Here is a 16,483-nt window from a genome sequence, read left to right as displayed (position 1 = left end):
GCAGGATGCAACTGAAATATACCAGAGCAAACCTTTAGGAAAGACTGTCCACCCACCCCGTATATATATCTGAACTATTGTTACAGATTACAGCTAGTAAAACTGTATTGACTTCTTTGCCCCAGGATACATGCATTTGAAGGTGCCCTTGCGAGACTGGAGACCAATCTTTCCATGAATGTGATATTATCTAGTGTTAATAAAAAGAGCTGATTATGAGCTTTCACTCCTGTGTCAATACAACTGGGAACATATCAGCACAGCCTCACATGGCCAAATTCTTCCACTCTTAACTACAGAAAGAAAGATTTTCCTTCACAGTATCTTTTAGTTTCTCCAGGTTGTATCACAGGGCGTTAGATACTCTCTGTATAAAGACACAAAGCAGAATAAAGTGAACACCAATAAGCATGATGGGATTTCTTTGCCATGAGGTTGTTATACTTCAATAACAGATAAACAGCAAGTAAATGACTGTGGTCAGAGTGGCTATGAACGTGAGGCTGCACCAGCTGTCCAGTCTCCACCCGTGGAGCTGTTCTAACCTGGGCTGGACAAAGCCAGAGCAACCTCATCTGCCTTGGAGGTTCACTGTAATTGGGACCTTCAGAGTTCCCTTTCATCCTATATACATTTAAACTTCTATATATGTATGTACGTGTATTTCTTAAATGTTCATCTTGGCAAAAGCAAGATGGTCAGACTTTTCACCTTTCCTATTTTCAATTATGTATATGCCTGGATATTGTAATGAATATAGTAGTTCATAATAATCTTTATGAACCGTTTGTGCTTACTTTTTTTTTGCTACTACTGTATTTGTTAGTGTATTTTGTAGTGTCATTGTGTCAGAGGACAGGTTAATTTACACCACCACCACCTCTGGTTTTTTTTTTAATTTGATTTGGTTTTATTTCTTTGTGTACTTCAGGTCAATCAGACTGTATGTAGAGGACTCAGTGACTGCAATTAATTAGTTTCTTCACAGACTATAGCACCAGTTCTTAGATAATCTGAATTCATCAGAGTCTGGAATTTTTCTAAAGTACATAGACCTTCATTTAATCCATTTGATTCTAATATAACCTGCTAACATGTTCTGGCCCAAATTGTCCTCTAACACCACAGATGTAACACAACAGAGAGTAAGCAGAAGAAGAATCGCTTCGAATGGCTGTGCCCACCATTTTGTATTCATATGGTGTCCTTGTATTTTGTTGTAAATGTCAAGTGCTATTTAGTCCATATTCCAGTCTCAGTGCCACTGATATGGACTGTGCCACATATAATGAAGCAAGTATTCCAAAAGCCATCTGTATTTTCATTTCACTGTAGTATATTTCTACACACTTGAGGCCTATTTTGGACATTGATTCGCTCAGTTTATGTTTTATAATGTTGTTTTACTTATTGAATTTTTGTATCTGGAATTTTAAGGAATGAAGCAACTCTCGTAGTACAGTGCACTACAGGAGGTGTTTGGAAGTTTCCGGTGCTCTTCATTGCTACGCAGCCAGAAGTGGACGATGTCATCAACATTGAAGCAGTTGGCCTCAATAAGGAATCTATAGTTGGCTTTAAGCTTACAAGCCAGACAAGGTAAAAATATTTATGAAAAATTATTCATGCAATTATCTGCGTCTAGAACTCATGCTCAAACATTGGGTAAGATAGATTTGAGCAACAGAAAATAACTGGGCTGCAGCTGTTTCAGTAATACATCATTAATTTCAAGTGCCGCATTTTGTAGGTAACAAATGTGATTTGTACTGTAGAAAACAGAAACATTCTACATTTAGGCTGTAGCCCTTCAAGAGGAAGTTTGTGGAATAGATCCAAATGTTTATGTTATGTCATGTTATGTATGTTATGTGTACTACAATGTTAAGGCAGGTGTGTTGTGATAGTAAAGGCTCACCATTAAAGCCTTAATGATTTTACTCATGGATTGCTTTTAAAAGTGCTTTATACTTACACCAAGGTAAAAACAATCCTTTGCATTGTTCTTTAAAAATCTTTAAATGTGCTGTTTTTCTTAGGTATTTCTGTTTTATTTATAATCATTTTAATAATTCATCTCCACTCTGTCCTTTTACTAGATAAAATAATTGTGTCATTCTTCAGTATTTTGTTACTCTCCTTTTTAAAAGTTCTGCAGAAATCTCAATATATTTTACTCACTTTTAATTATTTTCTCAGAGTTTCATAATGTTATAGCAAACCCATTTTTAAATGTTTTTTTTTTAATAATTGACCTTTTTTTACTGTATATCTAGAAAGAGTGCTAGATATGCTGACTGACAGTTAACTTCCATTGTAGTTGCATGCTTTAGTAACATCCCCAACAGGAAGTGTTCTTGGCTCCAACTAATGGTTTGCTTTTTTTTAAGAGCTTATTTCCAAAAGCTGTGCGTCTAAGATGGACAGTTGTTCCAGCTTTTAGACGGCTGTCAGTGATGATAATTACTAAGGACTCTGAAAAAGGCTGCTATCACAGTGTTCAAGTTAACAGCTTCAATAGAATGGGCTGTTTCAGGAACAAAAGTGAAGCAATTGCTCTGGCAATACTGTAATCTCCTAGTAGGTGTTTGATAGTAGTGAAGAGACCTAATGTTCTCTGGAAAGGTATTATAAAACCTGAACCATTATAGTTATATAAAGAAGGAGCCATGATGGAAGACAGATTCTCTTTTTCCCTTAAACATATTCCAACTCTATTTTACATAACAAGGGTTCCCCTATACATTGCAAATACAAAATGTAATTCTTGCATGTACTGAATAAGCTGCATGTTGTAAATAGTGCCAACAACTGCTCTGTAAGTTTTATATTGCTTTATCTTATTTTTGATTTGCTTAGGAGCTTTTGGAGGTGGAGTTTTTGTTATAGAAATAGAACAGTCAGCCAACCAACACTTAGCATTCAGGATCCACAGTATAAAAGCAATTACACAAGAAACCTGTATATTACAGGTGTAATTTAATGCTTGAATAACTCAAATTACTTAGGTTAAAAATAAGACCATGAAATATTAAAATATGGATTAAAAGTTTCAATTGGGATATGAAGTGTCATCCTATAGACCTTCCCTGAAAATATTATCAGCCCTTTGGAGTTTTTCTTAAGTAAACAGTTTGCAGCACAATCCCATTATTCCCCCTGCATTTAGATACTTCTTGTCTTCCTTTCTTGTGCTCAGTATTACCTCATGTGCTAATTTGAGAGATAGTGGGGGGAACTGCAGGGATGTATTTCTGTGTAACCTGCTAGAAAGGGACTCTGCAGCTGTGTCTTTTTCTCCCTCTGCTACATGCAGGACTGAGTGGTTGCACAGCATCACTGAGAAGACCTTTTTGGGCTAGCGGGGTGAAGAGTGATGCAACAAAAAATATTTGAAAACTACAGCCCCCACTCCCTCCCCCCCCCTGGAAAAAGTCAGTATCTATAGCAAGTTGAATGAGGGTCTTTAGAGATCCACAGAGCACCTTTGGTGACCAGTACAAAGTTATGAGGTCAATAGTTTTAGCTTTTTTTTTTCTTTACAGCTACTGCAACTCAAATGTGGGCTTATACCTTTAATTCCACCCTTCCCCAGAAAAATCCTCAATGTGTGTTGAAATACTTCAGATTGAATCAATGGTTTTCCAATTTGCCCATCACTACTTTTGATGTACTTGCTTTGGGAACGATGAACAGTTACAAATGGGAGGTAGTTACCATGCTGCTCACAGTGATCTGCAGTAATGAAAGCTCTGAGAGTCCAAGCGAATATGTAATGCGCTCTGTCTTTTAATACATTTAAAATTGACACACACACATGCACCCAGTGAGAAATAGGCCAATATCTGCTTCATTAAAGAATGAAAGACACTGAGGATGCAGCCAAGCAGTTTTGTTGTATGAAAAAAACTCAAATATCTTTTTAAAACCTGTCTACACCTAGGACATTTGTGATATATGAGCAGTCTAATACTTTATTTCAGGTTTACAAATTCATGAGACATATTGTTGAATGGTTTCTTGTAGTGGCATTAAGATTGGTAAGAGTCAAATAAGCAGATTTCACTTGTTTAAGAAAAATCTGCCACTTTTTAACATTCATAGATGACCTTCTTTGGGTTTTGTCATAAATTTAGGTTTAGTTTAGCACCAGCTGAAGTCATTGGCAACACTTCCACTGAGGTAACTGGCTTCGGTACAAGCCTCTGTGTTTGTGTTAACATTAGTGTTTGTCTTAATACCAAATGGATTTTTGAATGCCCGTGTTTTACAGAATTAGAGCAGTATTAACCAAAAAGAGTAGATAAAATCTTATTCCTGGAAATAAAAACTATAGAAACTTGTTTGATGTACAGCTCAAATTATTGGTCTATTATTTTATGCTGATATCTGTAATTGAAACAGAAACTAAAAATTCAAGAAGTGATGTTTTTCTTCAGAAAACTAATCCTTTCTATATTTGTGTTACTGAAAGTAACTTCTTAATATGTTTTTAATCAATTAGATTTTGGGATTAGAACAATTGTATTAATACACAACTATTTTTCTGAGAATCTTTATGACCATGTATTTCAGTACAGAGGTATTTTGATGGTTGAATTTATTTTTTCACATTAAAATACTGATACCTAGCTACAGCAGAAGGTTATCCTATATGTTTTTCAGTGCAAATACTTCAGTAGCCACCATGAAACATGTGTATAGTTACACATGACCTCATTGCATCTTTCCAGTATCTGAAGGGGGCCTACAAGGGTGCTGGGAGAAGACTTTTTACAAGAGCCTGTAGTGACAGGACAAGGGGTAATGGGTACAAATTGAAAACAGGGAGGTTTAGATTAGATATCAGGAAGAAATTCTTCACAGAGAGGGTGGTGAAGCACTGGAACAGGTTGCCCAGAGATGTTGTGGATGCCCCATCCCTGGATGTCTCCAAGGCCAGGCTGGATGAGGCTTTGAGCAACCTGGTCTAGTGGAAGGTGTCCCTGCCCATGGCAGGGGGGTTGGAACTAGATGATCTTTAAGGTCCCTTCCAACGCAAACCATTCTGTGATTCTATGTTCACTTGAAATTTTTTTGTAAACTACCTATTTTTTCACATTGAGGTAACTTCTCAGATGAACTCAAACTAGGCTTCAGAAAAACATACTTAGTAAGTGCCTGCTGTCACAAAAGCAAACAGCATGGTATCAACATGGTCTCCACAGAGTGGCCTCTGCAAAATCCAAGGCTCCACCTGATTATGGAAAAGGAGCTAGAATAAAGAGAGAACAAAAACAGGTGGACTGGGGAGATGAGAAGATGAAAATAGGCTTTTAAATGACTGCGTGTGCAGACAGTTATCTTAACCTACATTTCCTATTTTGAACACCACTGTGGATATTTTCCTTCTTTCTTCTATGTACATATCCTAGTGCATAGAATAAATGTTCAATTAAAAACATTCCTTGATCACACTAAATTAATTTTAATGCTGTCTGAAGAATAGCAAGCAAACCATTTTTTTCTATACCCTCCCTAACTGTGAAGGAAAAAAACAAAAAACTGTTTAGAGTTACAACTTCAATAAATATTTATATTTTAATGTAATTACTGCTGTATTTCATTACCATTACCATGAGCCAGAATTATGTATGCTGCAAGAAAATGCTTCATTAAGTTCTCAGCACAGGCATCCTCTCTTCACCCTCTCTCACACATTGCTATGCGCATTACAGGCCTGGATTACTGTGCCAATCTCTTTCTTACCAATTCTGAAAATTCTATCATTAATATAAAGATTACATTCTACCCTGGGTAGAACAGGAATGAAACAGAAACCTTAACATTTTTTGAAAATAAAACCCCTAGCTTTGGTTTTACGACATGTGCACAACAAAAGTGACATTACATTTGATAAAGCATTCCCTCCCTGCCAGTCATTTGCCATGCAGTGTTTCTTCATATTTTTTGAAAGTCCTTAATTCTGAAGCAGTTTTTTCAATATGATAGTTGGAGTTAAATCTTTTCTGGTGTCCGGAGTTTAGAATTTAGAGTGGTCAATTAAGTTAGAGTTGGTTTTGGTATAAAACATGACCAATTTTGATAATTAATGAGAATATCCTAATTTTTTCCATTGTATTTTTTTCAAAAAGAAATTATCTTAATCATACATACCAGCTATCACTAATAATTTTATAGAAACTGACAACTGCATACAGTTAATAAGTTAAAGGACTTAAGAATATAATAACTGAAATTTCTGTGTCATCCAACAGATGTTAACTGCAAATGACAAGAAGTTCTGTTATGATTAACCATTTTTGGAAGCAGATTGCAACATTTCAAACTCGATCCATTAATTGCTTAGGCAGTTATATACTTCACATATTAAAACATTTTGTTATTCTTGTTTTACTGAAAAAAATAGGTTTAATCAAAAGCACTGTTGTTTTTTTACGTATGGTTTGCAAAATGCTGATTTTTGTAAAGGAATGGTTTTCTACAGGAATAATTTACTGCTTCACTAGTTTGAAGAAGAGAGAGTAAACATTAAAGCTATTTTGAACCTTAATTTAATAAAGGCTTATATTTTCAGATTGATGGGTATTTTATAAGTTTTGTGGTGAGATTTCCATGTGAATACAAATTTTAAGTTTTTTTTAATTGAAGACAAATTACTGTTCTTTTTTACTTTATTAATTTGAAAATTTTCTAAGATGAGGACACTGTTGAGAACAAACTGCTATTTAAGAACAAGATTAAAGGAATAATTACAACTATGTCTATTAAATACAAGCTCAATTTTCACTCTTCCTGGTTTCCATTATTTCATTTTTCATTTATTATTTAATTAAAATTAATATTTACTCTTGTTCATTATTTGGTTAAGGACAAAGTTCATATTGTCTGACAGTATCAAACCATTATGACAGGAGTTATGGAACACGCAGGCCAGAAGACACATTTGCTTTCTCTGCTTGATACAGCCTCTGCCCTTACATTTACTAATTCATGTATGCTTGGTTTGTATTTTCAAAACTCTACACATCATTAGACTTTATTGAGTAGGTTAGTATCTGCCACCCTTGAGTTAAACAAAGCCTTCTTGAAAAAATATAGACTGCTTCATCACTGTCCTTCATGGCTGAGGAATGACAAGCCAAATATTGACTCAAGAGCTGTTTTACCTGAAGCAGTAATCAAAAAGGAGGAATTAATTTTTAATCATTTTAAACCACATAATTATTAATTTTTAATTATATGCTAAATATACAGACACTGAAAACAATAATGTCTGAAATTCAGGTGCTATTCTGGGAATTTTATCTCCAGCTTTCTCTGTACGACAGAAAATGAGAATGACAAGCAACTTACTTATGCTAGCGAGCTAGCCATGGTGCCAGATCATCTCCCTGAAGTGAACATCAGTGAAAACACTGCTTGTTTTTACTTGAGAGTTCATCTTCAGATATATTTTAAAAATAAAAATTACCAGGGCTCAGGCACTGTGGAAGGTTCCTGGTTCTGATTGTGTGTAAGTTTTTAATTGCTGGTGTACGTACTGTTAGCCATACCTTCATCAGAATCCCTACTGGCCTAGCTCATTATGGCTACACATTCGTTTTGCCAGAATTTCTATTTTCCTCACTTAGAAATAGCTTCCACTTTGAAGAACATTTTGTGTCCAGAACTAACTTGACTCTTTTGTTTAAAATTGCCGGGCTGCGGGGAGGAGATGGGAAGGGAAGGAGAGGGGAAGGTAGAGGGAAGGGAAGGGACAAGTTTTAGGTGTGACTATGTATGTTCATGTAAGTATGTATGCGTATATATATTTACTCAACACATTAAAAAATCTGACTCTAGTACCTTGTGCCAGTGCTGTCAAGAAGCGTACAGATTTTCGTAAACGCTTTTTTTATTAGTGTTTCTTCACATTTCTTTATGAAAATTAAAATCTGACAAAGTTGATGCAATAACATTTTTTCTCTGACTTGGTAAATATTTTGCGTGCACAATTATAGATCAGTTTTCTGACAGTTTAATTTTAGAGAGTCTGGTCCCCTTCTCAGAACTAGAACTATAGCTTTTTCTCTTGTGTGTTTTCTGATGAACTGTTTTGAGTAATCATTTTGGACCCTGAAAAAAACTACTGTTGCATCACACCCTGCTAAGACACAACTTATGCAGGAATAAAGTCCTTAGTTTCTTGTATCTTCTGTGCATGCAACCTGTCCCATCTCCCTTATCATGTCATCATTGCATCTGTAGTCTAAGTGATGGTCTTGTATGTCTTACAAAGATGCAAAGTGCTTATTAGGAGTCATCATCCCTAATTACTTACCAGAAGACAGACTGAACATGGGAGATAAGGTGATGTCTTAAAATGTTCCTAAATCTCATCCATAGAGAAATGATGTTGGAAGCGAGGATGTGTTTGGGTCTCTATTCCCAGAAACCGGGTTTGAATATTCCTCTCAGGTGTTTTTGGTGAGCCGTCTACTCTGTCTAAGAGGCATCACTTCTGTTTCATCCGGTGCCTGCCTTTTGTGTGTAGTAGGTATGCTCTAGGCACTCACAGCTGAGCAGTCCTTGCGGGAAATAAGCATCTGAAAATTCAAGGCTGAGCTGGCACATAGAGGAGGACTCAGGCCGCAGCAGGATGAGTGCTTATGGCCCAGGGCTGTAACTCCGCTGCACAACTGCAGCTACCACAGGAAGGGATTGTCAGCCTAAGTTTGATGTCACAAGACTTGAAGTGTGGTTTCAGATATTCAGTAGTTTTGCCTCCTTGCTGTCACTTAAAGGAAAATCTAGGCTAAATTGGCTAATGCACCCAAGTCTGATCACGCTGCTAAATGTCAGTTAATTTTTTTGAGGAGGCAGAAGCTTTTTTTTTTTTACTTGCTTTCTTCACTTGAACCATTTGTTTCTCCAAACTTAAAGTATAACCTTTTTTTCATAAGGGGTATTTTGAATTTAAGAAAACCTTTCGTAAGCATACATTCCAACAGAGAGCTATTTTTAAACAAGATGACATACACCTGGTGCACCACTCGCTGAATAGCATTTGCCCAGGAAATATGGGACATTTCCGTAGAGATATGAATTATCATAAAATATTAAATTACACCTTTTTTGTGAGTATTTCTTTGAAAAGCAGTGTTATTTCTGGTGTGACAATACATGAATAAACAGATTTGAACAGCTTTTCTTTGAGATGCTCTTAGTTTTTCATTTTTCAAGTTTTATCAACTAAAAATGTGTTCTCTCTAAGCATGCATGATATGTGTCCTGCTGTACTGTGACAGGGTGTTGTGGATTTTGTTTTGACCATGCTATTGTATTTCTGTTTCCATTTCTGTTGTTCTCTTTCTGTCCAGATAGTGATAGAGTTGTCCTCAGTGACACAGTGACAGAATAAAAGGAGAATGCCTGACTGGAAAATACAAAAATATATATTTTTTGATGCTGAGAAAGTTTATGGCAAGGAGTCCCTGAAGAACTGTGATAGACAGGCTTCAGTTTGGGATTAGTCTAAGATTGTTCTGTAGTTCTCAGCATCTGTCTTTACCAGGAGTAAGACATTTTCTTTGGGTGCAACAGTACTGCCATGAAATTAGCATTCTTATAAGAGATATGCAATAATGTGGATAGAAGAACCTAATGATTATTATTATTGCAATATTTTAAAGTCTTTAGTTTATGGGATATGAAATATTTGGAAAACAGTGTTAGAAAACTTATTTTCCAAATGTTTATTTCCAGGCTTCCAGAACTTCCTCCCAATCTAGTAACACTACCAGACTGCAAATTCAATTCTCGTCATAAAGCTTAATAAAAATGAGTGTCTTCTCTTTTTGATTTGATTAGAGATTGGAAAAGTGATGATTTTTTAATAGGAAAAGTGGATTTTTACTCAGACATGCAATTTATTTCTATCACTATTATTATATCTTTACAGGTCAGATGATTCTTTTCTTATTAGTGGCAAATGCTAGCAGGTCCCTGTGTATAAAGGTCATAAATATTTATAAATAAATGTAAATAATTACTACAGAATATTTACTGTGTAAGTAAGAATGCTATTATTATTATATACATATTCCATGGACTGCCAAGTCTACCGAGTCATGGCACATCATGGTCTAAATGTTTGATTGTAGATAAATTGTACTGAGATAGTGTAAAAAGCCCAACAGCCTCCTGTGCTTTTCTGCAGGCACCCAGAGCCATTCACTGCACACTTCCTGGCAGGCAGTGATCCTGATTTCCTTGTACTGCCACAAACTGGAGAACTTCTTCCAGCTGGCACTGTGGGAACCCATATAACAGTGGGATTCAAGCCAAGGATGTACGGCAAGAAGCATACAGCAACACTTGTAATTCAGGTAAGCCATCCTGAATGCAATACACGAATATACCTTCAGGAGTGGCAGGAAAAAAAGAAATCCTATACAAAAAAGCAGCACTGAAACACGCAGATGCATGCACTGTGATTATTTTACTATTCTTCACTATGTACAAGAATAAAACTAAATTTTGAAAATTAACTCATGACAAGTTGGAACATACACACACACAAATTTAATTTCTGTGTTACCCTTTGACCATCATCACCATAGATGGGTACTGACCTTCATATGTTTGTCCCAACTCCATAGTCAACAGGACAGAATGACTTTTCACAGAGAATCAAAATAATCATGTTAAGAACTGGTGGACAATATATTAGTAATTGAATATGTGAGGCCTATGTTGTTGATTTTATTTGTAATATATCTCATGGGTCAAAGGCACTAGAAGCTAGATACTGAACTGGGGAATTTCAGAATATGAAGTCAGGTATAACTATTTTTAAAAAAAGCATCAAAATAAACAGAAACACTTTATTCACTGCATGCTGGCAATGTTTTCAGGCTACTATTTTAGAAGTGAAACAGCAATATTAATTTAAAAAAATAAGATGGTCAAAAGAAAGTTGATAAAAAGATGCATATCAAATGACTATAGTGTTTTATCTCTCTGAGTGACAGCTTGTACAACAGTGAGTAAGAAATTCAAATCCTGGAAAAACAAGAAGGCCCTTTAATCCCTCCTATTTGTTTTCTTTTACCAATTAGACATTTAATTTAGTCTTTTTACATAAACAGCAGTGATGATCATTACTCTCTCATTTGAGAAAAAATAAATGACTGGATTTATTCTGTGTTCTTTTATATTCACATAACGCTACATGACACATCTATAGAGCTCAGAGAACTCTAATGTAGTTCTGGAACTGAACTGGTTTTAGGCATGACACATGTAAATGTAGTAGCCATGTTTGTCTGTGGTTTAACTTCCATCACTAACAGGTTTGTCTGCAATGGGATAAACATGATGGTCAAAGATTATTATTAGCTTTCTAAGAACTCAGTATTCCAAAATTTCTTTTTAGGAATTTACCAGTCCAGGTGCACTTTGAGTAGTTAGATTTTTAACCTACATCCACTCATACCTCAGCCTCTGGTTATGATCTAGGCAGAGCTCTCTTTACACCTCTACCTTTGGTACTGTACGCGGGTGCAGGAAGTCACTCATACATATTACATACATATATTATCCAGCCTATTCCTGTATGTTCCAAAGTACATTGAGGGCCCTTAATGCTCTGAAGTGCAAATTTTTTAACCAATATTACAGCATCACATTATGCTGGAGATATTTCTAGCAGTCTTACTCTAATTGAAGCATTAAGCTGTTTCAGTAATGTTCTGATGAGGCTTGTGTTCTCTTTGCTCTTCTTGGTACTCCTTCCCCCTTTCCTCTTCTGCTGTTGTAATGTAAGCCAGAGCATTTACGACTGTGTGCAATTCTGCTGCTGCCATCTGAACATTGACCTGAAATAGGACTTGATGACATACTGAGAATACCAGATACTCATTTCTGCCTTTCCTGTTAGTTGAAATAATTTTCATTAGTGACCTGAGGGAGACAGATTTAGTTAGATGGCAAAGCCAGTATTAAATCCCTCTTATTTGGGGAATAATAACGGAGCTGGTGAAACACATTTAATGTTGGACCCAACACTGAAGAACCTCTCCTGCACATATGCTTTCTAGCCAATATACTGGCTGAGGCTTTGGGCTATTTTTAGAAGCAGTGAGGAAGTTTCTTTTTGTGTTACCTCTCTTCTGATGCTGCTCTAGTAAAGGATTACAGCACTCTTGCTGTGTAATTTCCTTTCAGTTTCTGAGGGTAAAGTCACAGCCCCAACACTAACATATTTTTATTATTAAATTCTATGAATAGTATCAGAACTGTCATTTTTGTGTGCTTCAATGAACAGTAATAATTAGGCTGTAAAGTAGCAGAGAATACTGTCTAAGTTCTTTGTTTTATGTTGGTCATTACAATTGTGTTCTAAAGTAAAATGGGAGGTTGAGATTATGGAGAAAGATTCTACAGTCATCTTTTTCTCATTTGTTGAAAACATTAAATGCAAATATTGTACATGCAAATTTTTTGGTTTAGTTGCCCTGCTGAGAACCCAGTCTTAAGGAGCTAATTAGCATTACAATTTGCCTTTATCAAAATTTAGCATGTACATTTTATTAACTAAATGTATGTCAAGAATTGAAATAATGTATCCTCATTTATAGTTTCTGTACAGAAATCAGGTACTTCATGGGCCATTTTGTGGATTCTTTAAGACTTCAATAATCATGAATACTTACAGTAGATTTTTATTAATAGCAGAAAACCTTAATTACTTTGCTGAAGTAATTAAATGTTCTTTAACCATCATTAAAACTTCTGTCCTCAGTCAACTACTTATCAAAACAATTGAAGCTAGACAATTATTTAAGTAGCTGTTAGGAATCTTAATTTTGTAAAGTGACACACAAAATTACTTAAAAAAAAAATCTGTAGATCAAAGAATGAAATATAATAAAAAGCCAGTAAAGAAAATAATTATGCTTGTTTCTGCGGCTGTGACAGAACACATCATAATCTAGTCACGCCACGGGGAAGAAACAGTGGCATGGTGCACGCAGAGCATTTTTAAATAGGTATTATTCCATAATCAAAATTCCGCATTTAAAATAGCTTTCATAAATAGCATAGTTCTAACTGGAAAAAAAAAATATTGCCACTAATAATAAATATGTGAAGAGAACATGCTTCTCAGATAAGCTCTAACGTGCTGCGAGGAAAAAAAAAAACTTCCTCAGCTCAGAGCTGGGCTGCGATGTGCCAGTAAAGCTGCAGACAAAACCAACAGAGCTTAGGGATGGGGAGATGCAGCTGGGGCAAGGGGACACTCCATGAAGACTTCCTGGAGCAGGAATTGCTGCCAGGAAGGCACAAGGCAGAGCAGCCAGGAGGCTGGTGAATCCTTGGAAAAGGGTGAATCCAAGTTGACTTACAGTTAATTTGCTTGCACTGTGCTAAATTCAGCTAGAAACCTGAGCAATTACTTTGTAATTCCTGGGTGAGACTCCAGAGATATTCTAAAGCAGAAGACAGACAAAATAAATCTTAAATGATAAAATAGTTGTCACAGGAAACCAGATTGCAGGTAACATTATCAAGCCCTCCAGAAGTCAGGCTTGTGCACCTTTATTACTGAATAATCACTAACTTAGCCTATGGAAGATAGCATATCAAAACCATTTGTCATGCTTTTCTGGAAATAAATGATGCAGTGTGCAAGCCACAGTGCCTGGGTGTGGCTTCTCTAAGCTTGTCTATGCAAACTTGCATATCTTAACAGTAAGTGGTACTGTTACATATTCAGTAGCTTGGTGAAAATACGTCCTGCATTGTTCCTGGTAGACTTGTTAATTACCGTAGTTTAGTGTTGTTCTAAATTGTATCTCTTAAACAGAATGAGCGAGGAAATATGTAACAGTTAATAGGATAATTGAAGTGGTTTCACATGAAATAAGACATCACCTGTGTCCCCTGCCACTGGTTGATGTTGACCTGAATTTTATGATTAAAAGCAGAACCCCAGAAAGTTCAATAATACAGGCAGTGAATGTAACACATCCTATAATTAGAATCACTGGATTCTGAGTGCAGAATCAATAGTCTAAATTTTTGATTCACATATGCTTTGATTCACAAGCATAAGGAAAGCTTACTTTGCTTATTGATCCTATAATTCTCATAATGCCAAAAGATGATAATGTTATGGGAACCATTGTTGTATGAGGATATTGAAAACATTGTCAGTCCTAAAAAATTATTGATATTGATTTATTATATCTAAGCAATGCTAATATTTCAACCACAGAAGTCCATTAAGCCACCTTTAATTCTGTCTGAAAACATTCCTCTAAGCTAAGAAAATGATTGTTAGCCATCTTCATTAGAAATCGCTCAGATTTCTAATGGCTGGGCATTGGTCTGCTTGTGGGAGGTGGTGAGTGACTGTCTTTGCATCACCTGTTTTTTGGTGGGTTTTATTGTTGTATTTTTCCTCTTTCCTTTGCTTACTAGACTGTCTTTATCTTGATCCATGAATTTTCTTGCCTTTACTCTTCCCTTCCACAGTTCACATAAAGGTCTGGTTTAATTTCATTCTGTATACACATAATTGGTAATTTTTTGCTTGTCAACACTATAGTATAAATTAAGGGTCGGGGAATATTGCATGCACTATCTGTAATTTCCTGGGTTTTACCTTATTTGGAAGTCTCGCAAATTTTATTTTGACTTTCCTGAGTTAACACTTTGGAAGATAATTAGAATACCATTTATCTTAAAATTCCCAATACTTGCTCCCAATAGTTAATGCACTCCTAACTTTGATTCCTCTGGCAATTAATTAGCATGTAACTCGGTAGCACTGCCAGCCTACAGTGAATACACATGGATGATCCGTGTTCTGCAAAGTAATCCTATGAATCATGAGCCATCTGCAAGAATGGATTGAATACCAAAAAGTATACTTTTATGTAAACTATTTAGTGACTGTAACTAGTATTTGCTGAATAAATTACTTCATGAACATTACTCAGCCATTAAGATGGTTAAATAACTTGATTAACATAATATTTAGTAAAAAGTGGCAGCACGCACATCATTTTTGGTTTCTACAAAATATTGTTCAGAAAGATTTAGCTCTGCAGATGGCCATTACTCCAACCAGGGGAGCCAAATTATTACTCTCGTCACACTTCAGTTAGGTTATAGCCATCAGGAATTTTGAGGTTTTGATAAAAGGAAGTCATTCATTTCAACAAGAAATCCTCCCTCAGATTGTCAAGGACATTCAGATTGTGGTCTGGTTTTCTTAAATTATGTGTGGAATACGTCTAGAGGTCCATTGCAGGGAGCCTGAGATTCTTAAATACCTCTTTATATATCTTCTTAACAGAGAATGTATTTTGTGTTTCCGTTCTAGTAGACAATTGTAGTGGATTCAATACCCTCATTTTTACACTTTGTTACTACCAATGCTACTATTAGAACTGTTCCAAATTTTGTATAATAAACAGCACTGCCTTAAGCATAGGAAGAGTTCTGATCTGGGAAATTTTGACCCATTTCTTAGGCAAGTACATATAACTTGTAAGACAAATATTCTATCCTAATCAGATGATCATATATAGATGACATTTCAAAGAATCTCTCTCTCTCCTTTCCACCACTCCAGAAAAGTCTGAAACTTCATCTGTCTTTTACTTTACTGAAACATGTCTGACCTGGAAACCCAAAGCAGCAGCTTTAAGGCTCTTGCACAGATACTGAACTTGCTCTTGCTGCAGTTTTCATATTGGTTACAATAGTGGTTAATCTATAAGACTTATTGTGAAAGAAAGTATTTATGGTTTCAGCAGCATTTGAAAACCTAATATTTTCCCTTTGAAAATTAAATATTCTAGTAAAACAGACAATTGAGGGTGTCTTAAGGTTTTTGTAAAATTACTGAGTTCTAGGTTGTCTTGAAATTTACTGTAGTTTAAGTGGTTCTAGTGCTAAACGCAGCACTACTACAATTTATATTGACATTTACCATAACTCTCTTCCATTCGTGTAACACTTGTTTCCCCTTTAGCAGAAAATGCTGAACTAAGCATCCTTTCAGTAAAAAAGGATATAAATGCACTTTTTTTTTTCCCCCACAATTACTGTCTTGGATGCTGTCACGTGATTTACAATAAATGGACTGCCATAGATGAAGGTGATATGATTATAAATGAGGGGGTTTTGTTTTGTTCTGTTTTTCTTTTGTTGTTGTTGTTGTTCTAAATTGATGGACCCTATCCAAAGGGCTCGTGATAATGCCCATAACGTCTTCCCCACTAAGCTTTTTTTTCCCCCACAATTACTGTCTTGGATGCTGTCACGTGATTTACAATAAATGGACTGCCATAGATGAAGGTGATATGATTATAAATGAGGGGGTTTTGTTTTGTTCTGTTTTTCTTTTGTTGTTGTTGTTGTTCTAAATTGATGGACCCTATCCAAAGGGCTCGTGATAATGCCCATAACGTCTTCCCCACTAAGC

At 35.8% G+C, this 16,483-nt stretch overlaps 1 protein-coding gene across 1 annotated transcript in view; it reads left to right on the top strand.

Moving 5' to 3' along the window:
• Positions 1 to 16,483, top strand: part of LOC104514553 (chromosome unknown open reading frame, human CXorf30) — a gene marked incomplete at its 5' end in the record, with an annotated part of 91,871 nt that overhangs the window by 71,782 nt on the left and 3,606 nt on the right. The window contains 2 exons of the mRNA XM_010158274.1: positions 1,438 to 1,599; positions 10,202 to 10,370. Coding sequence (XP_010156576.1) covers positions 1,438 to 1,599; positions 10,202 to 10,370 — 331 coding nt within the window. The remainder of the gene's footprint in view (positions 1 to 1,437; positions 1,600 to 10,201; positions 10,371 to 16,483) is intronic.

This window comes from Eurypyga helias, unplaced genomic scaffold, assembly GCF_000690775.1.
Source record: "Eurypyga helias isolate BGI_N326 unplaced genomic scaffold, ASM69077v1 scaffold1109, whole genome shotgun sequence".
Lineage (NCBI taxonomy): Eukaryota > Metazoa > Chordata > Aves > Eurypygiformes > Eurypygidae > Eurypyga > Eurypyga helias.
The sequence above is the reverse complement of the archived record's forward strand: the minus strand, read 5'-3'. Positions and strand labels throughout refer to the sequence as shown.